Raw genomic sequence first — 23,963 nt, forward strand, 5'->3', positions numbered from 1 at the left:
GGGGGCCACCACCACCTGGTGGTACAAAGTCCATAGCAGCAAACGGGTCAAGATAAAGCTGCGGAGACCAACCTCCCACCAAAGCCAAACAGCGGATTAACTTCCCCAGCGGCACAGAGCCGAGACCTTAAAGGGTCCCTGGGGAATTGCAGCGCTGGTTCGCCAGCCCAGATGGGACCCCTCTGCGAGGAAGCGGAGAGCGGCAGCCTGCAGAGCTGCTCGCCTGTCCCTTCTCCTTTTCCTCCTGCTTCTTTCCCTGCCCAGGTGATTTTGCAGGGATATAAACCACCAGCGAGCAGTGCAATCACCTGTGCACCACCACCATCCTTCACGGCCTCTCCCAGTACTGCCACTTGCTTGCCGTGGAGCCCGGCCACCTCCTCCAACAAATTACCATCACTTTTACAGATTTAAACTGCAGGACCCAAGGACCTACATAATGGACAAGCCGCCTGCACCCCTCAGGGCTCCCAAAGGAGCCCCAAAACAAGACACAGCTCCTGGGCAGCAAAGTGCTCAGACCACGCGGGTGGCAGGTCTGGTCCGGTCCCTGCAGACATGGGGTTTTTGGGGGAAAACGCATGCTGTGCCTGTGCCCATCTCCAAAGTCACATCAGCAAGCAAGAAAATCTTGTGGAATGTGAGAAATAGGCAGAAACACAACGAAGAAGCTCTGCCTTGCATTGGAGACTCTGATAAATTTTGCCCTGACTCTTGCTCGAGTGCAATTGCTGCAGCCAAAGCCGGTCTAAATGGCTTTTAGGAGACTCGTCAGGTATTCAGGGCTTGCGAAAACTAGGACATCCTGACTTGCCTCTGGCTAACTCCTTTGTGAGAGCCCAGCCAAAGTTTCTCCACCTCGAAATTGGGCTGTAATGACACTTCCCCTCTTTCATGAAGCTTCAACTCTTTCTGATCTAGGTAGGAAAATAAATCACCACGCGGACCATAAAAGTCATCAAAACGGCAACCTGGGGTGAACTGAGCCACAGATGGAGGGAAGGGCGCGGACGCTCGGAAAATGAGAGGTAGGGAGAAAAACAGATGTCATCTAGAGCTCCTTCCCCTGTAGGGTTAATGTAAACCCCCCCCGCCCCCCCCTCCACCAGCCTTTGCTCTTCCCCTCCCTGCCTGCGCTGGGATCCCTTGCCATTGGCTGTCTCTGTAGATTTAGGCTAAAAAGCCTGTAATTAGGACCCTGGCTGACACAGATCCAGTTTCCTGGGCAGGCAGATTAAAAAAAAAAAAAAAAAAAAAGGAGAGAGGGGAAAAAAAGAATTGTTTCCCTGCCTGAGCTTGGATGTTTTCCTTTCGCTTTGCAAAGTTTTCCCTGCTCAAGCTCCATTCCCTTGCCTCCTCCAGAGCAAGGCGGGACGGCGGAGCCCGGAGCGGCGGCCCCCGGGTACGGGGAAAGGGCAGGTAGGTGAGGCTGGAAAGGTTTTCTTGGGTCGGTTCTCCCAGCTACGTGCCGAGCTGGAGCTGGGGGAGAAGGCGCTGGGGAGGCACCGGAGAGTCCCCGTCCGGGAATTGTTGCAAGGGAAAGGGGAGGTGAATGAGGGGAGAGGGAGGGTTTTTTGGCTGTTCTTCTCTGGGAGAAATAAATAGGGGGAGCAGAATGGTATCGCTGCCCCCACGGTCTTTATTTTTGGGAAAATGCGCCCTGAGAGCAGGAGACGGCGTCTGCTCCGTCGTGCCAGACTCTGCCGTCCCGGGCTGCGCGGCCACCTCCGGAGCGGGCAGGTGCACGGGCAGGGGGCTGGCAGGGCCGCCCGGCTCCCTCGGCCCACGAGGGTCTCCGGGAAGGGGTGTTGGCTCCACCATCCCTCCTCTGCCCAGGCTTTAGGCGGGAACGGTGTGTTTTGGGGTTGGCAATGGAGATTTCCACTGGAGGCGGCTGGGCCCCGTCACACACTGACACATGAAATCCGGTGGGGTGGTGGGTCTCGGTTTGTAACCGTGCATGTACGAGTGGCTGAGTTACGGCAGGTTAATAGGTTACTGCTACCCACCGAGCCTGGGCAGCCAGCCATGCCTGGGCTCTCAGGGTGGGGAAAACACACTGAGAAAAGCCCTTTGCAGCACGGGCACATCCCCCTGCGAGCAAACAAGCCGCGGTGTTGGCCGCCATCCCCTGCGGTGACATGGAGGACATGGTGCCATATGGCAGAGCAGGATGCTGAGACACCCCCCCATCATCTGGGGGGCTGCGCTGACCCTGTCCCTCTACACCGCTGGCCCACAGGACAGCTGTGCCCGACCAGCAGCACCAAAGCTGTGCTCCACCTTGTGCCATCACACGTCCAAAAGCCACCGTGGGCTCCTTCACAAGACAAGCTCCAGCTCGGGCAGCCGGCTTGGGCTGCATTGCAGGACTAGCTGCTCCGGCTCGCCTTGCCAGACCTCAGCTTATCTCACCCCAGAAGAGCTGCATCTTTATTGCTCTGCATCTTTATTTCCACGTACCTTCGTTGCAGCTGTGTTGACAGGAACTCAAGCAAAAACAGGTTATCCTGTGGGTGAGGTGGTGAATGCAGAGCTCTACCTCTGAAAGCTGCCAGTGCTTTTGGGTTCTTGAAAGGGGATCTGGCCTTTTTGGTAATGGTGAGCTGTTGCATTTCCTCGGGGTTGTGGAGCTGGGGAGTGTTTGGTGCTTCTGAAAAATAGGTTAGAGGGGTCTGAAAGTGCATCTTCTAAGATGGAGAAGTGACTTAAGAAAAGCAAAGGCTGTGGCAAAGATGCAGATCAGCCCCCGTTCACGCTGGGAACTGGGAGCTTGTGCTGAATGTGAATGGGCCGGGGTGGCTGCGCTGCAAGTTAATGTGTGACCTTGGCAGGAGAGGGATAAGAACCCACACACGCTCCCGCAGCAAGATGGAGATGGGTCTGCTCTCAGGGAGCCAAATAAGATTAATATTCCCATTAATTTTAGCCTTTTGTACCCAGGGATCTGCAACTGCTTCGCAAAAGGTTGTAGCTACTGTGGGAAAGGTGCTTGGGGCAGGAAGGGGAGTCCCGTGGGGCCACTGAGCCAGGCAGTGCCAGCACTGGGACTGGAGCCTGGACGGCCACTTGCAGCCTGGCAAACGCCAAAAGGCTGTGAGCAGGCGGGGGGCACAGCGGGGACATCGCCCAGCCTTCGGAGAGCACAAGGGAGCTGAGCAACCCCAGTCTGGAGGAGCTCCCATGGGCAGGACGAGACACTTGTAAAGCCAAGGCAAATGGCAGCCAGTGGCACTCAGCCTGCCTGCCCCCTCACACATCCCTTCTGGGGGGACGTCCCTCCAGTGCTCAGGCCTGTGCTGACAGGGGGGAGCAGCTCCCCAAAGTGCCTCCCCTGCCATCTCCCCCGATGCCTGGTCCAGGCTGTTCTGTCCCTGTTTTTGAGGGCAGGGGCAGGCAGGGAGCATCCCTGCCTCCCTTTTGCAGGCCAGCAGGGAAAAGCAATAGCAGGACTGCCTGGAGGTGGTGAGGGAGGTCAGGAAGGAAGAGGGGACAGAGATGGGGAACAGAGGAGACCAACCTGTTGGGGCTGCCTGGCTCCTTAGCATGGGCGGCGCATACCACTGTCACCGTCTGGAGCTAATTACAGGGACTTGTCTACAGCCCAGACGGCTGCCAGCCGGCATAATCACATAAAACTGGGCTGGGTTGGGTTCTCCAGCACAGCCCCATGGACTCGCAGCAGCCAGCAGCCCTGCCCTCTCCACTCTCCCCCAGCATCACCCCACTGGGCTCCCTGATGTCAGCCCTGGGACGAGGTGCCCTGTGCACCCTGCTACAGGGCTGGGGCCATGCAGGCACCACCAGCTTTACTGAGTCCATGGAGCATCAGAGGGGTCTAATTACAGCTAAGCCCCAAGAGATTAGACAAATGCAGTTTGGAGGCTTAATAAGCCAAGCACAGCCTAGGACTACCATCCACCTCCCACTGGGAGGGAAAAGCAGAGACATATGTTACCCAAACAAGGCAGCAAAGCTGGTACTAGTCTCCAAGCCCGTGGAGGTCCCCATCTGGCATCTCCAGGGTCAAATGCAAACCTCCTGCACAGCTGTAGAGCCAAAGCTGGTTACTAGCCCAACGCCAGTGGAGGAACAGCGGTCCTTCACCAAGTCAGCAAGGCCAGGTCTCTCTCTGGGCTGCAGATACAGAGTTAGGTCAGATGATTTCGTCCCTATGTAGGTCCTAGAGCTGAGCACAGCTTTAAAAACATCATGCAAACAGCCCTACAGTCTTTCTAGACTAACCCCAGGGCTGGCAGACCCCAAACCCCAGGAAGCAGCCCTTTTGTTTTCTCCTGCTGATTAGCCAATCTGCAGCATTGTTAATCATTGACCCAGGTGCATGGCAGGGAAATCTGAGCTGCCTGGGCTGATCCCACCTGCTCCCAGCTCCAGAGCTGGCCACATTTGGGTGCAACATCCCTGTACCCGAAGATGCTGCATAGGAAGGAGTAGCTGTGATGGAGGGAGCAGGGACTGAGCTGGGGGTGTTGAAGCTGTTTAGTAGGAGCAGTGGGGATGTGGCTGCTGGTGCTGGTCAGGACGGCCCTGACAGCGTGGGCAGGGGGCATAAACCAGACATTCAGAAGTACCATCCCAGTGTGGAGGAATGAACTGGTCCTCGTGGCGGTGGTGGTGATGCCAGAGGACCTAGGTGTGTGGCCTAGGGGTTACCAGCCCTCAAATCTCAGCCTGAGCCTGTGCCAAGCCACTTGCTCTATAAAACACTTTCCAGAGCACTGATCAGTCCATGGTGGGAGCTGCACGAGGTAGATCCAGGGGTATGCTGGACTCTTTTAGTTGCAGCACCAGGACTTGCCCCCAAAGCAGTGGCTTTGCTCCATCCCACTTGCATCCCGCCCTCGATCCCCACGCCAGGGCAGGAAGCGTGGGCAGAGGGCGTCGGGCTCTGGGCCGGCGTCCAGGGAGCCCCAGGAGCCACCACATCGCCATCTCGCCTTTGTTTTGGAAAACCAAGCCAGGAAGGAAGTGAGCGGTGAAAAGTGCCGCATGGGGAGGAGGGGACAGGACCAGACGGGTTTCCACTGCGTAACCATTAGCCAGGCGAGGTGCTGGTGGCTGGGCGAGCCGGCCGCCAGGGCAGGAACAGCCGCTCAGGGCAGAACAATAGCAGCCCAAGGGGAATAAATTATTTTCCACTGAATTGGGCTAGACCTCGGTCTCCTCCCACTGCCCTGCTCAGGGACAGGCCACTAGACCAGGGATTAGCTGTGCCGGCAAAGGACTGGTGGCAGCCAGGGAAAAATCTCCCGCTGTGGGTGATCAAATGGCTGGTGCCATTTCCCAAAACCTGTTTCAGTGTGTGCACGGACACACGGGGTCTTCCCTGCACGGCTTCAACCATCCCATCAGTGCCTCCTGCTCAGCAGACAAAGCCCAGCCCATGCCCTCAGTGTGGATTTGCTTATAACCCCCCGCAGAAAAAGCAGCAGTCCCCAAAAGCCCTTGGACTTCTGCAGGGATTCAGCTAAGGGTCTCGAAGTTGTGGTGATGCTGAACATCATCCTGGCCGGATCTGCCCCAGGGTCCCTCCCCGGGACGAGGGACTGCTCATCCTGCTGCCGTGTGGAGAAGGTCCACGCTGGGCAGGCGGGATGGTACGTGTCCCAAGGAAAGACAGCGGCTCTCTGCCTCGCCGAGGGTCTCACCAGCTCTGATCCTCTCTCCCCAGCTCATGTCCCTGCCGAGCCCCGCATGGCCACAGAGAGACGAGCCACCCCCCTGCGGCACCGCCACTGGCCTCCCACCAGCCTCATCCGACAGTGACTCCGGCTGTGCCCTGGAAGAGTACCCGGAGCCCCCCACAGACCCCGCACCCCCCGAGGTGGGCAGCACCCCAGCTCTCACAGGCCTCCCTTTGCTCCCTCCCCACTGTCCCCCACCCCTGTGGGTGCCATCCACGGGTGGTACCCACCACGCAGCACCCCCAGCCCTGGGATGAAACACACATTTTAGCAACCTCGAGCAATGTAGCTTAATCCCCCTAAAAACCTGCTTGCGTTTCTCTCTCCCACATGACATTCCAAGGTCCCAGCATGCTTCGGCACCCGCTCACCGCAGCCTGCCTCGCCCGCCGACAGGATCCAGCTCCGCACCAGAGCCCTCCTGCAGCAGCTGCCTCCTCAGGACTGCGATGTAAGACATGTATCTGTTGGGTGCTGCCCACCCTGGGCTTCACCCACCGTGCACCCCCTCACCTCCGCCTCTCCATGCAGGAGCGGTACTGCCCCGACCTCGCGGAGGAGGAGAGGAGGCACCTACGAGCGTTCAGTGCCCGACGGAGACGGGAGGCCCTGGGGCAGGGGCTGGCATGTCCCGTGCCAGGTCCCTGCCATGGCTGTCCCTGCAAGAAGGTGAGGCATCCCCTCCCCTGGCACCAGGCAGCACCCATTCCCCAGTGGGGACCCATCCCCGAAAGCCAGCCTGACCCCAAACCCCGCGTCCCTCTACCTTGCAGTGCGGCAGGAGGCTGAACAAAGGAGACCCAGGGATTTCGGCGTCTCGGCTTGGGGACCAGTTCTGGCACCCGTCCTGCTTCTCCTGCCACTTCTGCCACCAGCCCCTGGTGGACCTCATCTACTTCCAGCAGGACGGGAGGATCTACTGCGGCCGGCACCATGCTGAGCTCTTCCGACCCCGCTGTGCCTCCTGTGACCAGGTGGGTTATGGGCAGGGGAGACCCTTTTACTTCCCTTCTGCTCTTGTTAAAAGCTCCTGCGCTTGGCCAGGGGCTGCAAATGCAGCAAGAGCTGCTGATGGGCAGGAGGAAGGTTCCTTACTGAGCCCTGCAGAGAGCTCCATGCCCGTGCCAAGGGACGGGAGCTCGTCCTCTCTCCTCAACACAGCAAAGCATCCTCCAGGCTGTGGGTTTACTAGTTGGGTGCTTAGAGGATGGGTTGTTTTCCCTCCTCCAGCTGATCTTCATGGAGGAGTGCATCGAGGCGGAGGGCCGGCGCTGGCACCTGGAGCACTTCTGCTGCCTGGAGTGTGACGTGCCCCTGCGCGGGCAGCGCTACGTGATGAAGAGCGGCCAGCCCTGCTGCTGCAGCTGCTTCGAGAGCCTCTTCGCCGAGCCGTGCCAGGCCTGCGGGGACCCCATCGGTATGGCCCCCGTCACCCCCTTTCCAGGACAGGGCACAGCAGGGCTTCCCTGCCCGGGCAGGCGGGACGTGGGCTGGGAGGGCTGCGGAGCCAGAGCCCCGCGGCTCGGTGTGGAGGATGCGTTTTGGCACGCGGCGGTGGGAAGAGCCTCCCCCTCACCTGCGATTGCCCCTCAGGTGCCGACAGCGAAGAGGCCACCCACCAAGGGCTGTACTGGCATGCCCGAGCCGCCTGCTTCTGCTGCAGCCTCTGCCGAAAGCCGCTGCACGGGCAGCCCCTCACCTCCCGCCATGGCCAGCTCTTCTGCTCCGAGAACTGCAGCCTGGGACTGGATGCATCCTCCACCGCATCTGACTCCTCCGACTCGGCTTTTGCCTCAGCCCCATCCCCCGACTCAACGCCCCTCTCCCGAGCCGGCCCTGCCGGCAGGACTGTGCCAGGTACGGGCAGCCCCTCGGTGGCCGGGGGGTGCAGGCAGTGGGTGGAAGGGGCAGGTAGGGATCCTACTGCTCCGCTTGCTACACAGCGGGAGGGGAGTGGGAACAAAACCAGGCTCTGCTCAGCCCCTGGGTACTCTATAGGGGTATGTTGCATAGGTGCAGCTCAACCCAGGGCCGGAGCAGCGGTGACGAGCCCCCGAGCCCCCAGCCCACCTCCCGCAGGAGGGCAAGTGCTGGCACCTGGGCTTTGGTACAACCCTCTATTGCACGCCAGGGCAGCCCTCTCTGCATGAGGGATTCTGGTAAGGCAGGCTCGGCCCTCCCCTTCCTCACCCTTCCTTGGTTTCCTTCTTCTAGAGGCATTTCTGGATCAAGCCTCCCTGCACCCAGCATTCAGGAGCCTGGAGAACCACGGAGCAGCTGCTAAGGAGCGGAGCAGGGATGCCGTGCAGACAGGGATGCGGGGACCACCGGCTGGACACCCCTCCAGCCTGCAGCCCAGTGCAGAGGGTCCCAATGGGCCTGGAGTCCTCAACTACCCTGTTTCGGGGGGCCCTGACCCCCGAACGCCCACAGGCAATGGAAACCCATGCTTCCAAGCAGGCACATCCCCTGCCCGACAGAACGCGCAGCCGGAGGACATTGACCTGCAGGACATCACGGAGGAGGATGACTCCTGGTGTCCCACCTGCTCTTCATCTTCGGACTCAGACTCGGAGGAAGAAGGTTTCTTCTTCGGGAAGCCCATCCCCAAGCCCGGGATGAGTTCCCTTCACAGGGAGCCCCTGGGGAAGGCCAGGGGCAGGACGGCGAAGCCGTGGGCCAGCAGCAAGCACTGTAGCGTGTCCTAGCAGCGGGGACTGGGGGGTCCTTGACTGGACTGCCATCCTGCCAGCCCCTGCCGCGGTCTCAACACGTTCCAAGTGTGTTTTGGATGCAGCCCAAGGCTGGTGGGGAGAAGCCACTGGGATCCTTTCCCCCAGCAGCTGCTGGCAAAGCACAGCCTGTAATTCCTGCTGGCCTCTCCCGTAATTAGGAACAGGTAAAGCAGGTAGGGAGCAGAGAGCCGGCAGCCCGCACCAGGGCTCCCATCTCCGACAAGGTGGCAGCCCTGGAGAGCAGCCGCGCTCAGGGGAGGGTGGCCGGGAGCTCAAGACAAGGGCAGCTGCCTGCATTGTCCCGCTGCAGGGCTGCTGCTGGGGCCCCATGGGGACAGGACGGGTTTGGATCCTTCCCTGGGACACCTCCTTGAAGGACAAGGGCCACTGCCAGATGCTCTCCATCCCTAGTGGCACCCTGTCCCCTGCCACCATGGGGGTGGCAGAGGACTGAGGGGCAGCTCTGCTGCTGCTGCAGACGATGCTCCAATAAAGTTTGGCTGAAATCTGAACAGAGGAGAGCCGCCACACGCCTGCCCCGCTCCTCCCCACCCCAGGGTCACTGTGGCAGTGACAGTGCCATCAGAGGAGCATGGTCCCCAGGGGCAGCCGCTGCCCTCTGCCACAGCCATGGGTTCCCCACGGCGGGTTTGCTGCGGGACCCCTTCCTCACTGGCCCCAGGAGGGTGGGACATGAATAACAACAGAACAAGAACTATAAAGAAAACAGCTGGTTTATTAGACTTAAAACCAAGAACCACCCCCAGGATTTTGGGGCACATCCCTGTGAACCAGGAATGGAGTGAGGAGCTGGGGCGGAGGGGAGCTCCCTGCAGCCGCTATCACTCCCACCACCCTCCAGTAAAACCAGCTCCCCCTTTTGCTGCACATACAGGTCTGGGCAGGGCTAGAACTAAGCAATCCCCTCCTCCTCCCTCTCCTAGAGAGAGGTGGGACTGCACCAACATGTCCATACCACCTCAGCACCATCACCCCGATGCACCCGCATGGCCACCAATCACCCCCCCAATCCCAGCTGACAAAAGCGGGTGTCCAGCCACTCACCCCAGCCCCCCCACTCAGCGGCTGAGGGTAGCTGAGTCGTAGCTGTCGATGAAATCCTCCAGCTCCTGGAGGTGATGGATCCGGCCCTGGCGGAGGTTGGCCCTCAGCGCCAGCCCCAGCGCCGCCTCCATGGAGGGCTCCTTCTGCAGCAGCATCGTGGCCACCACTGCAATGGTCAGGCTGAACTGCTGGTACGACTGCAAGGGAGCAGCACGGGGTCAGCATGGGACACCCCAAAATGTCCTCACCAGCAGCATGCAGCCCTCCAGGGATATTTTTTCCCCCAGGGCTGGTCCATAAATGCCCCGACAGCATCAGTGCCTCTGTAGAGCCCTTCTCAGCCACAAGTACCTTCCCTTGCAACCACCAGCACCAGGAGAGGCTTCTCTCCAGTGAGCCCAAAAATGCCAAAGTCACGTCCCTCATTGCCTGGCATCGCTCCTGCCCATGGTTCGAAGGGTCCTTGGGCGAGCTCCCCCACCCCATGGCCAGTCCCAGACCCCGTGCACCTCAGCCGGGGACCACCGGGACTCACCAGCTCGATCTCCTTCTTCCTGGCAAGGACGGCGGCGGAGCGGAGGTCCGTGCTGGCCAGCGAGGACATCGGGAGCTCAGAGCAGAGCTGGTGCTCACTGCCCGCAGCCTGGGCAGTGGAAAAGGTGAGGAAGGGTCACATGTGCCAAAGGGGAGAGGGACTGGGCAAGGCTGGGGCCAAAGTGGGGCTGCTGGCACTGAACTGGTCATCAGGAGGAAATCCGCTGGGACCTTAGGTCTCTGGGGTGCTAATTTGCCACCCCTCCCTCAGGTGCAGGAGCTGCCCCCTCACCTCCCCCTCCACCCCAGCCCTGGCAGCACCACTGCCAAGAGCCCCGCTAGCAGATTTCCCCATTAGGCAGCAATTAAGCCACTCTGCAATGCTCTCGTTTGCTTCGTTAAAGCTCAAGTCCCAGGGTTGTTCACGCTCCAGCACGCTCTTAAGCCTCTTGTTATTTTTTTGGCCTTTCTCCCAGCTGTCTCCTGTTTATCAGCATCTTTGGTGCAGCCAGCACCGGGGCTGACATGGGCTCTGCCTCAAGACAAAGCAGCACTTTAACTCTAGTCCGTAATCCTGCAAATGGGGACGCCAGAGAGAGCCCAGTGCAGCTGCTGGGCTGTGGCAGTATCCCTGACCTCAGGGCACCTTGCCCCACATGGACACCCAGGGACACCTTGGTGGAGTGGAGGCACCCTGACCCCGTACCAGCTCCATCTCACCGGACCCAGGAGGGTGTTGGGTCCTCGGTGAGGTCTCTGGTGCGGCGCAGGTATCGGAGCAAGCCTGGCTGGGCTGTGCATCGGGCTCTGCAGTAACTGCTAATGGGACCTGCGAGTTTTCGGGTGGCTGGAGGCCACTGAGAAGCTGTGGGAGAGAAAGTGGCTGGGGAAGGAAGTCAGCACTCGCGCAAGCGTGGGGGGAGCCAGCGCTGCCAGCACACCCCTGCCCACTGCAGCACCTTGATGGGCTTTTCCCCGGGGAGGGGGACACGACACGGAGCCGCCCACCATGCGCGGAGACCCACCCCATCACGGGTAGCTTCTGCCTCGACTTCTCCAGCTCCCCTTGGCACATGCTGCTGTTCCTGGGAACTCGGGCAGAGCTCAGCACCCACCTCTCCGGCGGAGCTGGCTGCCGCGTGGTCCATCTCGGCAGGCTCCGGAGGGGCTGTTGGACTCTGGGGACGTGACCCGCCGCCTGCACCAGCCTTAGGGACACTTTCGCTGCTTGGCTCTACCTGTGCAAAGCACTACAGATGCGTTGCAGAGCCCATGGCCAGGGCTGAAAACGCTCCCCAGGCAAGAGGTTTGCAAAGGGGACTGCGAGCTCCCACCTCCCCCTGGGCTCTGCTTTTAAGAGGGAAGAGGAGGTGCATGAGCTCGTACCTCAAGGCAATCCCCCGTCCCGGCAGAGCTCTCTTCTGGTGGCGCTGGCTCCGTTTCCAAAGCAGAGGGGCTCTGGCCATTGCTGTCGGCAGGTTTCTGTCTGGCTCCCGGCTTGACCTGGGGATGTGCAAGGGCATGAGGCCAGGACACATCTGGCCCAGGGAGAAGAGCTGGGGGACAGGATGGACAGGGTGCTAAACCCCAAAGGAAACCACTGGGCTTTGCAGCCCCAGGGAAGAGTCAGGAAAATGTCCATGCCTGGCAAAGAGACAGCGAGGCGAAGAGTGAAAGGGCTGGATGAGAGAGAGAAGGAAGACGTTACACCAGCCGAAGAGAGCCCTGAGCTGGGCACCTCCAGGGGAGCGAGCATCCCTGCCTGCCCCCAGGAGAGGGGTGCTCTCCTACCGGCATCGCTTCTGCTGCCTCCTCTGGCTCTGCAGCGTGGGTATCAGTGTCCGGGCTCTTCTGAGGGGTCCTGTCTGGTCCGGGGGACTTTGGGTCCCTCTCCTTCTCTGCCAGTGGGCCCTGGGGGAAACCATGCTGGTTAGAAGCACGACGGCACCAAGCGGGGCTCAGACCATGCAAATTTGTGTTACTGCTGGGTGCTGGGATGGGGGAGTAAAAAACCCACAACCTGAGCCGTCTGCCTCCTGCTCTGCACACCATCTTTGGAGGAATTAAGTGGCTGGGAAGGATCACAGTGCTGCAGCTTTTCTTTGACCTCAGACTGACTTGTCCCAGAGACGGAAGGAGTGGACCTGGAGGATGCCCGATTCCCTGCAGAGCAAGAAACACAACAGGAGTGACTCCTCACTCTGCCCGAGGAGATGCTGGCGAGCACAGCGTGTGCCCCTCGCAGCCCTGGGCAGCTGGTACAGGGTCGGCACAAACCTGCGGAGGGCCGGAGGCACGGCTGGTGCTGGACCAAGGTTAACTCTCGGCGGCCACGGTGACGGTGTCGCCAGGGTTTCCCACCCAGGCCATGACAGCCACTGAATGGAGAGCCATCCTGGAAGCTGCCTCGCTCCCTGCAGGAGCAAAGGCAGCCCCAAGGTGGGGGGGATTTAGGCTGGAAGGGGTCTCCGGTGCAAACCCCGCCCCTACCCTGAGTAGGGCCAGCTTCAACAAGGCATCCCCCCTTGGCTGTGCACCAGAGCAGAGCCTGGCCCCTGCACCCCCCCACTGCTGCATGGGCCCCCCCATGCCCTTCACCCTCAGCACAGGCACCCACCCTGGCAGGCTGGTGTGGGGCCAGGGTGGGTGCTGCTCCTTGTCAGGGAATTCAGGCCAGACAAAGCGGCCGTGGCTGGGTGGTAGTGGCTCCTGTGGGGAAGGGAGTGGATTTAGACACAGAGCAGGACAGCGGATGCTGCAACTGCAGAGCAGAGAAGCTGGGCTGCTGCTGTTCCCAGCACGATGGGGGGAAACCTGTCCCCATTTCATCCTTGTCACCAGGGCAGTGAATGGCCCCTGCCCCATTTCACCCGCTCCCTGCCCTTGGGCTCGCAGCCACCGCCACCCCCCCAGCCCACCACCCCCTCACCGGGTGCCAGGCCTCTCTGAAGCAGCCCACAGGTCCTCGGTTGTCTCCTCTGTTGTCTCCTCTGTCATCCCAAGGGGACTGTCGGGGTGCCCATCCCCTGTCATTCTCATTCCAAGGGAAGTCAGCAGGGACATGGAGGGGTCTGGAGTCCAAGAAACGGTGCTGCAGTGGCAAATTGCTCCCAGTGAGGATGGTGGTATGCTGCAGGTAGCCACACAACTGCCACCCCACCAGCCCACCTCCCCCTTACCAGCTGCCAGTCCCCTCCAAAGCAGTCCACAGGTTCTCGTCTGTCTTCTCCATTGTCCCGGGGCAGCACCAGGGGAGAGTTGTAGGGAGCCCATCTCCTATCCTCCTCATTCCCATGGAAGTTGGCAGGGCCCTGGAAGGGTCTGTGGTCCCAGGGAGGCAGCTGCCAACAGCAAATCACCACCGGTGAGGACGGCAGCTTGCGGGGGAGTTTCGGTTTTGCTGTGGTTCCCCCTCCCTTCTGCAGCCCTCAGCTCCTTCTTTCTTCTGCTTCCAGGGGAGGCCCCAGTCTTGGCCACCCTGGATTTGGAGGTGAACCCCAACAGTGCCGTCTGCCCTCACTGCACGGCTGCTCGCCGCTGCCCTTACCAGCTGCCATCCGCCCCTGCCTTGCCCAAGCTCGTGCTCCCAGGGCGGCTCGTTCCAGATGTTCTGGGGGCTGAGAGCGTGGGGCAGCAGTTGTCCAGCCTGCCATGGACTACTGGGCTGCGGAGAGGGCACAGGAAGATGAAAGCGGGATAAGACCCTCCCCTTTGCCCTCGCACCGACTGGATGCTGAGCCAGGACAGGGAGCCAGGAACCTCCTGCCCTCCTCTCCCAGCCAAGGTCCCAGACGATTCCCAGTTCTTTGCCATACCGTGGAGATGCTCTACTGGCTCCTCAGCATCCCAAGTGACGGTGCACGGAGCACCCATCTTTTACCCACAAAGCTCCTCCACTGCCAACCACAGTAGCAGCTCCAGCTGCATGGCAGCAGGAAGGCTGCAAAACACCTACCTCCCTGGGGAAACTCCTCCTGCAGCCCAGTGGCAAGAACATCTCTCCAAAAGCTTGTCCTGGCTCCAGTCCCAGTGAGGAGAAGGCCCTCAGGAGGTCAGCACCCAGCTGCAAAAGGGAAAGTGAGGGCGAGCACGTCCCACAGGACGTCACTGCCGGCTCAGGGATGGCTGCCAGCCAGATGCCACCTGCAGCGCTCCAGGCTCTGCGGAGCCCAGAGTGTTGAGTCACCTCCAGAGCCACATCGCATCGCCGCCAGCGAGGACCCGCAGGTGATGGGTGAGCTGCGGGCCACATGGACCCGTTCCCCGTCCTAGGAAGGGACACAGGTCCTGGCAATGCTCCCTTGGCACCGGGTACCCCCATACCCTGCCCGATGCGGCTCCCTTGCCTGCCCGAGCCTCCCCTTGCCTTGCAGCCGCATTTCAATGTGCAAACCACGCGGGTCGCAGCACCCAGTGGCACCACCCTGCTACTGCCCCGCGGGATCCCGGCCGAGCCCCGGCGCCGGAGCAGGGACAAGGGGTGCCCCCGCCAGCCTGGCACTGCGGCAGGGTGCAAGCCCCGCTCCGGGCTGCGCCTCGCTGCTCCCGCGGGCAGCCTGGCACGGTTTGGGCTCTCTGTAGAGGCGAGAGGGCTCAAACCCTGCAGTGCGAAGGGGCATTTTCCAGGCTGCCTGGGGGACAGCCTTGGTGGCTTCCCCACCGTTGGGCCGCAGCAGCTGCGTGGGCTGGAAATCAGGGCTTCTCACAAGGGCTGCAGCCCCAGCCAGCGGGGGATGCTCTCACCCGAAACCGGCCGATCCCAGCCCAGCCGGGGCACTGGGCTTCCAGAGCCACCAGTTAACACTCACAGCCTCGACCCCGGCTGGCAGGAGTTAATGGCAGCACAGGCACCACCCTTTGTCTCACAGCTCAGCAGGGACCACGCTAGGGCAGTCGCGAGAGTAAAGGAAAGAAAATAACACTTTTGCCCCCAAAGTGAGGTTTTACCTGGCAGATCAGTCCGAGGAGGCCCTGGAAAGCAGCTCGCCCGCCCGGAGAGATGAAGCACGGAGGAGCGTCGCGTAGAGACCCCCGCACCCCAGCTCGGCGCCCCGCAGGCCCTCGACCCTGGGGCTGGCGGCTCTCCCCCACCCCCCGCATTTGCACAATGCAAACCAATAGCAAGCGATTGCTGATGGCAGCCAGGTGCTAATTCCCCCCCGGGGAGCTCCCCTGGCGCCCTCCTGAGCACTTGAATTCCCTCCCTTGAAAGCCAAGCTGCAATACAGGAGCTATTCCTCCTCTTTGCAGAGCGTCTCCGTACGCTGATTTTAGCTGCTGTGAATAACAAACTACCCGCTGACGGGAAAAGCACAGACAGACCAACAGACCCCCCGCCTCACTTCCTGAGGGGTGCACCAGAGCCCAGGCAGCGACTCTTCTCAAACCCCCTCTCTGATAATCAGGGACAGCCAAATTCCTCCGTCACCTGAGATCCCTCAGCAAACCTGGTTTAAAGCACAATTTGATGTAAGACCTGCAAACTCTGCATCACATCGGCCTCTGCGCGCAGCCGCTGCTGTGCTCCATCCCACCCCTGCTGCTCACCAGTGCAAGGGGGGACCCTGCACCCCCAGGGCACAGGCAGCACCCGTCCACGAGGGGACCCTGCACCCCCAGGGCACGCAGCACCCATGCAAGGGGGTACCCTGCACCCCAGGCCATGCAGCACCCGTGCAAGGGGGGACCCTGCACCCCAGGGCATGCAGCACCCGTGCAAGGGGGGACCCTGCACCCCAGGGCACGGAGCAGCTGTGCAAGCCCACACCCCCATTGCCTGCCCCCATCCAACTCCAGCATCACCCTCATTAGCCATATGGTCCCCACTATGCTCCCAGCCTTGTGCTGGGAGATTTGGGAGAGCAGGACCCCCTGGGACCACGGCACAGCCTGCAGGGATGAGGCGGAAGGGGGAGACGAGGGTCCAGAGCGCGCAGTGGCCCTGGCAGGACAGGGACCAGCAGAAGGGATGCTGCCCTTACACCCACCTTTGCTGATGCTGGGAGGTCGAGGGGTGGTGTGCCCGGTGTCCTGCTCCCTGCCTGGGCAGTCTAGCAGGGGCATGGCTGGCTCCGGCACCAGCGCGGCTGGGAGGCTGTGGGACAGTGCCGCTGGCTTCGCCGAGAGCTGCTCCAGGCCTATGAGCTGCTGAAGCCACCCACATCCATTCATCTTCTAACACCACAGCTGGGTTTGAACCCTACTCGCAGCATCGCCAACCCCCAGCAGCCCTGATGACAGAGCCCGCTGCAGCTCCGAGGGTTTCCCAAGCCTGTTGCTGGTCTGACACACCACCTCATGGGGCAGCCAGGCACTGGGCACCTCTGCCAGGCACCTACAGCATCTCCTCCTCCCTATTTCCCTGTATTCCCACAGGGAATGGCACTCCCAGGAATTTGTTAGCAGCGGCCAGATGCGTTAGTACAAGGTACAGACATCTCGCCCCACCCCGCGATGAGACGCATCACCTTCCTGATGCTTAGTGAACATCTGCATCATGTCAGGGTCTGACAGCAGTGGGAGGTTTTGCTGGGGGCTGGGAATGCTTTGATAACAAGCTGGTCCGAACTGGTTTGTCCAGCAATGCAAACTCCTGCATCAAAATGAAGCACGAAGAGTTTGAGACCTTGCAGGAATGTGGGAGGAGATAAGGGAGAGGAGGCTTGGGGTGAGCTCGCTGATGCCAAACGTTAGCAGAGGAGGAGGTAAAAGGGAAAGACCAAAGTCTGAGGTGGAGTAAAATCCCTCAAAGACGGCAAATGAGCGGTGCTGTTTGTGGGGACAGGGCAGCCCGTGGCCCGTTGGAGCTGGCTGCTTCTCAGTACTGCTCCCACCGGGCAGATAACACACAGTTTTCCAGCTGGTCGGTTGATTATAGTCTCTAATAGCTATAAATCAATTAACTAACTGGGTGGATCAATTAGCTCTTTGGGATTTGGGAAAGGAATACAGCAGCAGGGACAAACGTGGCTGCAGCTGTCATACACCGTTCCCCTACCTTGCTGACCGGTTGGTTGGTCTTAATTTCCAGGGCTATTCCCTTATAGTTCCATATCCCTTTTTCTCCGAGAGAGGAGGCATCAGTAAACCATACTCCAACCAAATCGGCGTCTTCGGCAAGTGGAGGGGCTTCTTTTCCAAGAGTCGGCCTACTGGGCCGCGTGTGGTACGCTATTGTAGGGTCTACATTTTCCTGCAATTTAGACACTTTTATGGCTCCTTCCTTCAGGGGTATAACTTCGGCTAGTCCTAGGTAAGTGAGCCGCTTACGTGCTGTGGGTTTTTGTGCAATTCCTTCGGGAGGGCAGCACCGCTTCTGACCATGTCTAGCACGCGAAAGGGTCCCCTTATTCTTAAATCTTGGTTAGTGCGGAGTTGTTCCGCTTGTTTAAGTGCCCTTACAAGCAACAATAAGCCTTTCTCTAAACCTGAGTATCTCGACTCACTGTCGTCAAAAGATCAGGAACTAAACCCTAGAGGTCTGTTGGGACCCTCGGGACCCCACTGCCATAAATTACAGTGAGACCTGTGTTCACAAAATCCCCACTCTTCATATATGGGGTCGTGTGGGTGCACCGGTCCCAGCTGTTGGAAGAGTCGCAGCTCAGCTACTGAAGTCTGCGAAGCCTGATCATGTGAGTGATCCCATTCCCACCTGACACCTTTTTGCAAAAGATTATAAGGGGGTCTAGCAATAATGGAAAACCCTGGAATATGTTTCCTCCAATATCCTAAGGTTCCCAAAACCTCAGACTCGGGTGTCCGGCCTTCCTCACTTTCTTGGAGGGAATCAGGCGGTGTGGAGACCGCTCCCTTTATCCACCATACTCCAAGAAATTTCACTCCCTGCCCAGGTCCTTGTCTCTTTGGAGTGGGAATTTCCAGTCCCAGGGAGGTAAGTTTGTCCACAATCTTTTCCATGCCTCGTTCAACAGTTTGTTGATTGTCTCCTGCTCTTAAAATATCACCTCTATATTGGCACATTACAGGGCTGTCGCGGTGACTTATTTCTGCCAATATTTTGGCCAATACATTGTGGACAACGGCTGGGGAGTGTTTATATTCCTGTGGTAACCTGCTGAAGGTGTATTTTATTCTTTTCCATGTAAACACAAATTGAGCTTTATCTTCATCCCTAAGGGGTACCACAAAAAACATAACCTTGACGTCTATTGCCACCATCCATTGGCGATTGTGGCTTTGAATCTGGGCCACTATTTCAGCGATATTGGGTCCTGCTGCTGTTAAAGGGGCAGTGTTGGCGTTAAGACGCCTATAATCAACAGTTAACCTCTAGCTTCCATTGGGTTTTTTCAGTGGCCAATGTCACAGCTCTCCAGATCTTTACTGACCTCATCTATGTCCTTAAGTGCAGCCGCTGGTAGGGGATATTCCTTTACATTGGTTATTTTGGAAGACTGGGGTGGGGGGGCTCAGACCACCTGTAACTGGTAATATCTTGTACCAATTCATTCCAGGTAGGAACACGTGGTGGTCACCTATCAGGCGGATCCCCTCGCTCTTGGGGTCCAGTCCCCCAGCCCAGTAAGTGACACGGCAGTCAACGAGTGGTTGCCCTGAGCTGGTATGGAGTTAAGGAAGACTCCTGGGCCCCAGAACCTACTAGCTGCAGCATCGCTGAGCATGATCTGATCGCCCCATCACAGATATAACCTCCAAACATATTCCATTTCTGATTCTTGGGGCTGTCTAGAATATTTTTATTGTAATTTAGTGGGGGACCAGGGGACAGTTCTGGCCGCGGTGGTTACGGCTCCCAGCTGACCCTCCGCTCCAGCCTCTGCCACTACCTCCATTTTGACAATGGGTCGGAGGGCAGCCTCGGGGGATTCACCTTCCTCCTCGCCGGAGTCCCAGATAGCACCATCCCACATTTCAGGATCAGAACACGCAATCAATTTTTATATTTTTGCAGTATTATGTGTGAGTGGGACCTTTGATATTAACAAGTTTAGTTTTTCCTGCAGGCATCTCTCTTGGGCCTCTGCTTCCGCTAAGGTCGTTTTGTATTCTTCCCTTTCCTTTCTTACTACTTCCAGTTCTTGCTGCAGGGCATCGTTTGTAGCTCCTAACCCTATTGCATATCTCTTCTGCTCACATGCTTCCTGCTGGTAGTCCTTACATTTCTGTTTTTCCTAAGTTCTTCAGTTATAGGAGATAATTTTGTTTTCTCTATCTCAACGTTTAGATTTTTGTAAATTAGTTCATAAACTGATTCAAAACTGGGGCTGGGGTCTTGGTGTTGTTCCACTTGTGCACACATTAAACAGGCACCTAAGACTCAGCATATTACTCCTTTACCTTTTCCTTTCCTTTGTTCTTCGGGCAGCTGCTCTATCCTTTGCACGACTTTGTCCTCATTTTTCCAATTAGACTTTGCCCACTCTAATCCCTCTATGGAGGGCTTACAGTTAAACTTCTGCAAAAAGTTGCTCAAAGGCATGGCTTCCGGGAGGTATCCCTTTACCCTACTTCACCGCCCAGAAGTCGGGCAGTCAGTCTGGCAAGGTGCGAACCCCTTTGCGTTCCAGCTAATCCTCAAATATTAGAGAGGCTGGCGGCAGCCAGGCTCACACCTTCACTACATCCAATCGCAAGTTTCAAATCGCTGGTGGTAAATTCACTGTTTACCGTGACGATCCTGCCTACTAGGCCGATTTTTCCTGTCGTACACCATTCCCACAGCATGACGGATTCTGTTTATTAATGCACTTCACTGACGAGACGCCAGGCAGATAACATATACCACAATTTTATTAAATTTTTCACTGTCCTTAAGCAAGTCGCTTTAACCTATATATTAAGCTCGATACATAGTAAGGCAAAAATTGGTAGAGCAAGATACATGAGATCGGGGGAAGGGGGATACAACCAGCATCCAGCAGTCTGTGGCAAGGACAAAGGTGGTGGGGGTCTCAGGAGAGCTGAGAGGGAGCTCTACCAAGTTGTTCCCATTCTCCGATTTTACATGCTGGAGCTGGTGTGAAGCCCCTAGTCCCTACATATCTTTGTACCCAGAGTCTTAATCGCCACAGCACACTCTGTTATGACTCTTGGAGCCAAGCTGGGGCCGTTTGGGTAGATAAATGAGGGGAAAGAGGAAGGAAGGCCTCATAGTCCAGCAAAAATGGTCATGCAACACAACTAGACCCTCAACCACGAGTTGTGCTTGTGATTAGTGCTTAGCTGCGAGTGGGCGACAGTTTCTTGATTCTGTTTAAATACTTCCCTCATGGTGTTTTGTTAGAAACTGTGTAGGCTCTTGACATAAGTTTAGGCCTAATTTTCTGGCAGCTCATAAGCAATGCAGGGAGTGGCAGCGGCATATTGTGAGCATCTGCACAGCTGGGGCTGGGGATTAAGCAAAGGGTGACTACCAAGTCTTCACCTAGTTCCACCCCTCACCTCAGTCTCATCGAGTCTCTTCAGCAGACCCTCGACATTAGTCGGGTCCCAAGGTCGGGTCCCCGCAGCAGCCTGGATGGCCAGTGTCGCAGTACGTCCCCGTTGAGAGCCGAGCAGCTCCGTAAGCCCATGGCTCCTTGGCTGGTGCATGTCTTCTTAGCCGAGCCTGGCTTGGTGACCTGGGTGTCCCCACAGAGGAGGGTAACCAGCTCTCGGGGAGCAGGGAAACAGGAGTAATAAGAAATCTTTGCTAATTGCTAGATATTCTGTGTAAAGAAAAGCTATGCTGACTGCCAAAATCTTTATATAAAGCTCTAATTATAACTATAGTCCTGTGGCCAGTTCTCGTTCCACAAAGGATCCTTAAAAGAACCTGCCCGTCCCCATAGCATTGGGTAACACGCAGCACACCCCAAAAGGTGCAAAACCCTTTGGGTTTGGGGCTCTGCAGTGAATGCCTCTGCTGGGGCCATGTTACTTTAGCAGGTCTCAGTCCCACAAGCTCCTTTTCCAGGCACAAGAGCTCGGGCACAGGAGAACATGTGGGTTTGAGACCCGATCTCAGTGCACCGATCCGGTCCCAGCTGGCCCAGCAAATGCCCTGCCCTGCCAGTAACCGGCCATCACGGTAACCCCTGCTGCTCCATCCCCATTGTTTGGTGTGGAACTAAATGGGCACAGTAATATACAAACTGCTGTCAAAGAGTGTGCAAATTGAGGCAGGGATGGCCACAATTACAGTGAGATCAGCACAAGGCACTGAGAAAAGGTGATGGATGCCCAGGTAAGTGCTGGTGCAGGGTGCCCTGGCAGCAGCTACACGTGCAAGGCTTAACAGCACTAATGAAGTGAGTTTTGCTGTTGGGAAGTCCCCTCCTGATGGAAACGGGCACCTCCCAGGGAAGGTGGTGATGCTTGGGCTGGCAGATATTTGTTTTTTCCCCCAAGAAGCTGCAAAGGCTGAGAGGGGGTTTGCTGGGAGCGGGGGAGCGGACCAGGGAAAGGCCAGGCCCTGCTGGGGGCTGACGGCAGCAGGCTCACGGTGGGGAAAGGGCAGTTCAAGATCTGCAAACCGGAGTGGAAGAGCTAGGAGGAGTTGAAGGGAAAGGGAGGATTTGGGAACGAGGGACAGAACGAAGGTTCAGGCACAGGCAGGGAGGGGCAGAGGAAACAGGAGAGTTTTCCAAACGCTGCAACACCGTCCTGCCCACAGGTACCGCCGGTGCTTACTGCGGAGCGCTGTCCTTTGGGGGCAATGGCGTGGGTTACAACCCTCGCACCTCTGGGATTCAACACCTGCACCTGGAAAACTCACAGTCAGGCAGGAGAGATACCTGCCCGCGGCCCGGCCGGGGTCACGGCCCACGCAGCGCTTCAGGCATCCCTCACTTCCCATGCACTTTCCCCGTACCTTACCTCCCCCTGGCAGCAGCAGCAGCACCAACCCCCGACAGGGGCTGCCCCTCCGCCCCGCTGTGCAAACCCGGCTCCCAGGAACCCCGATCCCACCGTCTGCGGCTCAGCCCGGGGGTTCACCTGGCTGTACGCTGGGGGATGCAACGAGGCCGGCGCTGCCTTGGCTTTCTCCCGGGCAGGCAGCACCCGCTAACAACCACCCGTGCGGAGCAGGGGTGTCCGAGGGGACCCCCGCGCCAGCGCGCAAGGCGCGGGCTGCCGCCGGGGAGCTGCCGCCGGGGGGCTGCCGCCGGGGGGCACCCCCCCCCCACGCCCCCTTTTGGCTTCGTGCAGAGCCGCGCTGCACGTCGCTGCACTGGGAGGCGAGGCGGGGGGGGGGCCGGCGCCGCGCTGCTTGCACCGGGTCACTGCACGCGCCGCCCCGCCGCCGCCGCTCCGGAAGTGACGGCATCGCGTTGCGCCGCGCACGGAGGGGCGAGGTGGCGGCATGGCGGCGGCGGCGGCGGCGGCGGCAGGGTCGGGGGCCGCGCCGCAGGGGCTGGGCGGGTGGCTGCGGAGCGCTTATCGCTTCGCCACCGACCGGAACGACTTCCGAAGGTCGGTGAGCGGGTTGCGGGTGTGAGGGGCGGGCGGGGGCGGAGGGGCGGGAGCGGGTCCAACGTTACCGGTAACCGGCTTCTCCTTCAGGAACCTGCTGGTGAACCTGGGACTCTTCGCCGCCGGAGTCTGGGTCGCCCGGAACCTGACCGACATCGACCTGATGGCCCCGCAGCCCGTCCCGTAGCGGCGGTGAGTCCTCGGGGGGCCGCGGGGGTCTTCGGCCGACCGGGAGCTGCTGCTCGTGTCTGCAGAACTCGTTCCCAGCGATGGGTGACCCGGCGGCGGCGGGTGTGCGCCCCCCCGGCAGAGCCCCCCAGCGCCTGCCAGGGTCCCCCCCCGCCGCCGTGACGTTCATATCCTGAAGAAAATGGGGTTTTCTGCTAATACCCATGACCCACGTGAGCCTGGCGAAAGAGCTTGGCGGCCAGAGGAGGGAGCTGAGAGACAGGGAAGCACTTTTTTTACAACTCTATCCATGAAAAAGAACTGAGGGACTGATAAAAGGCAACATCCTGCCTCGGAAGACACCGAAAGCTGGGCTTTAAAGTATATAGTCAAAGAGGACAAGTGATTGGGATGTCAATAAGAACTAAAGCTAAGTGTCCTTTAGGTGAACTATCCTCATTACAATACTAAAAATCACACCCACAGGCCAGAAACCCCCCTACTGAAATAAGCCCCTCATTCTCTGAGCACACGTGGGAAATTTAAGGGAGGTATAAAGACCTTTATGGTGAAACGAGAAAGAAACTAAACTATTACTAGCTGGGGGTGGGGGTGGTGAATATTCATTGTTACTGACACATTTAACTATAAATACCTCGAGTGTCTCGGTGCGGGGCGCTAGCTGTGTGGAGTTACCACCGAGCACCCACCTTTGCACGAAAATGAAACCAATAAAATAGCCCCGCTCTGCGTGGAGGTCAGCGTTTTGCACACCTGGGGAAATGAACCCACTTTTTTGGAAAACGTCACTGTGCGAGGTGACCAAATGACGAGGTACGAGAGGCACTGAGCCCTGAGCAGAGCCTAGCACCAGGAAGGCTAAAGCCTAAAGCAGTCCAGCTCATAGGAGAGCTGTCTTAAATTGCCACACACCAGTAGACTAGGCTTGACCCAACCTTGTCTAACTCTCCTTAATTGCCGACACAGGAAAGAAGTAGAGCTGCAAGGGAGAGCTCGCCCCTGCATGCCAGGACCAGAAGAGATGTGTTTCGCCGTTACAAGCTCCGATCTGTTCACGGGAGTACGTTCTGTTCTCCTCTGGAGAGCCGCTGCTCACACTTCAAAGCCATCGTGCTCCAAGCTGTGACAAGGGGGGGGGGAAGCTTTTAAGTGCAAGAGGGAGAATCTATTTTCAATTAATTCTGCAAGGCGCAGTGAGAATGGTTTTCTTAAGGATGCAAAGCCATTGTGTGCGGAATTTTCTTCTGTACCCCCGCCTAGCCGTTTATTAAAGTATGTAGAATAATGACATAACCCC

The 23,963-nt window shown here is 58.6% G+C and overlaps 3 protein-coding genes and 1 long non-coding RNA gene across 16 annotated transcripts; 2 read left to right on the plus strand and 2 right to left on the minus strand.

Moving 5' to 3' along the window:
• Positions 1-30: 30 nt before the first annotated feature.
• PRICKLE4 (prickle planar cell polarity protein 4) lies at positions 31-8,964 on the plus strand. 4 transcript variants are annotated; one of them, XM_064471829.1, is made up of 11 exons: positions 31-775; positions 922-1,028; positions 1,365-1,419; positions 2,475-2,601; positions 5,693-5,845; positions 6,049-6,156; positions 6,237-6,374; positions 6,479-6,679; positions 6,936-7,122; positions 7,299-7,562; positions 7,920-8,964. In XM_064471829.1, the coding sequence occupies exons 4-11, from the start codon at positions 2,599-2,601 to the stop codon at positions 8,411-8,413; spliced, it is 1,548 nt and encodes a 515-aa protein (XP_064327899.1). In that variant the 5' UTR covers positions 31-775; positions 922-1,028; positions 1,365-1,419; positions 2,475-2,598; the 3' UTR covers positions 8,414-8,964. The 4 variants fall into 4 exon arrangements, with proteins under 4 accessions (XP_064327899.1, XP_064327902.1, XP_064327901.1 ...); XM_064471831.1 differs by lacking the exon at positions 2,475-2,601 and having other exon boundaries at positions 32-775; XM_064471832.1 differs by lacking the exons at positions 1,365-1,419; positions 2,475-2,601.
• Positions 8,965-9,156: 192 nt separating this feature from the next.
• LOC135316864 (uncharacterized) lies at positions 9,157-16,485 on the minus strand. Of its 10 annotated transcripts, none has more exons than XM_064471824.1 (15): positions 16,027-16,485; positions 15,382-15,486; positions 13,995-14,102; positions 13,587-13,703; positions 13,219-13,380; positions 12,969-13,130; positions 12,657-12,748; positions 12,317-12,453; positions 12,060-12,202; positions 11,831-11,950; positions 11,426-11,542; positions 11,065-11,289; positions 10,746-10,904; positions 10,041-10,148; positions 9,157-9,702 (listed from the first exon to the last, which is right to left on the minus strand). In XM_064471824.1, the coding sequence occupies exons 3-15, from the start codon at positions 14,034-14,036 to the stop codon at positions 9,520-9,522; spliced, it is 1,767 nt and encodes a 588-aa protein (XP_064327894.1). In that variant the 5' UTR covers positions 14,037-14,102; positions 15,382-15,486; positions 16,027-16,485; the 3' UTR covers positions 9,157-9,519. The 10 variants fall into 10 exon arrangements, with proteins under 10 accessions (XP_064327894.1, XP_064327895.1, XP_064327890.1 ...); XM_064471825.1 differs by having other exon boundaries at positions 15,370-15,486; XM_064471820.1 differs by lacking the exons at positions 15,382-15,486; positions 16,027-16,485 and adding exons at positions 14,226-14,307; positions 14,987-15,103.
• Positions 16,486-19,795: 3,310 nt separating this feature from the next.
• LOC135316867 (uncharacterized) lies at positions 19,796-22,396 on the minus strand. Its single transcript, XR_010376081.1, has 2 exons — positions 22,001-22,396; positions 19,796-21,766 (listed from the first exon to the last, which is right to left on the minus strand). It is a non-coding gene; the product is annotated as an uncharacterized LOC135316867 (long non-coding RNA).
• Positions 22,322-23,959, plus strand: TOMM6 (translocase of outer mitochondrial membrane 6). The gene is made up of 3 exons (XM_064471849.1): positions 22,322-22,477; positions 22,568-22,669; positions 23,633-23,959. Exons 1-2 carry the CDS (start codon positions 22,368-22,370, stop codon positions 22,662-22,664), a joined length of 207 nt encoding a protein of 68 aa, XP_064327919.1. The 5' UTR covers positions 22,322-22,367; the 3' UTR covers positions 22,665-22,669; positions 23,633-23,959.
• Positions 23,960-23,963: the final 4 nt, after the last annotated feature.

Source organism: Phalacrocorax carbo, chromosome 23 (genome assembly GCF_963921805.1).
Source record: "Phalacrocorax carbo chromosome 23, bPhaCar2.1, whole genome shotgun sequence".
Classification (NCBI taxonomy): Eukaryota; Metazoa; Chordata; class Aves; order Suliformes; family Phalacrocoracidae; genus Phalacrocorax; species Phalacrocorax carbo.

Coding starts and splice junctions, on each gene's coding strand:
- PRICKLE4 (XM_064471829.1), top strand. Junction 5,846..6,048: donor CAGACCCCGCACCCCCCGAG/GTGGGCAGCACC, acceptor TGACATTCCAAG/GTCCCAGCATGCTTCGGCAC. Junction 6,680..6,935: donor GCTGTGCCTCCTGTGACCAG/GTGGGTTATGGG, acceptor TCCCTCCTCCAG/CTGATCTTCATGGAGGAGTG.
- LOC135316864 (XM_064471817.1), bottom strand. CDS start 14,360: ATGGGGGTACCCGGTGCCAAGGGAGCATTGCCAGGACCTGTGTCCCTT. Junction 13,381..13,586: donor GCAGGGGCGGATGGCAGCTG/GTAAGGGCAGCG, acceptor TGCTGTTGGCAG/CTGCCTCCCTGGGACCACAG. Junction 12,203..12,316: donor GTGCCTCCGGCCCTCCGCAG/GTTTGTGCCGAC, acceptor CTTGCTCTGCAG/GGAATCGGGCATCCTCCAGG.
- TOMM6 (XM_064471849.1), top strand. CDS start 22,368: ATGGCGGCGGCGGCGGCGGCGGCGGCAGGGTCGGGGGCCGCGCCGCAG. Junction 22,478..22,567: donor GACCGGAACGACTTCCGAAG/GTCGGTGAGCGG, acceptor CTTCTCCTTCAG/GAACCTGCTGGTGAACCTGG.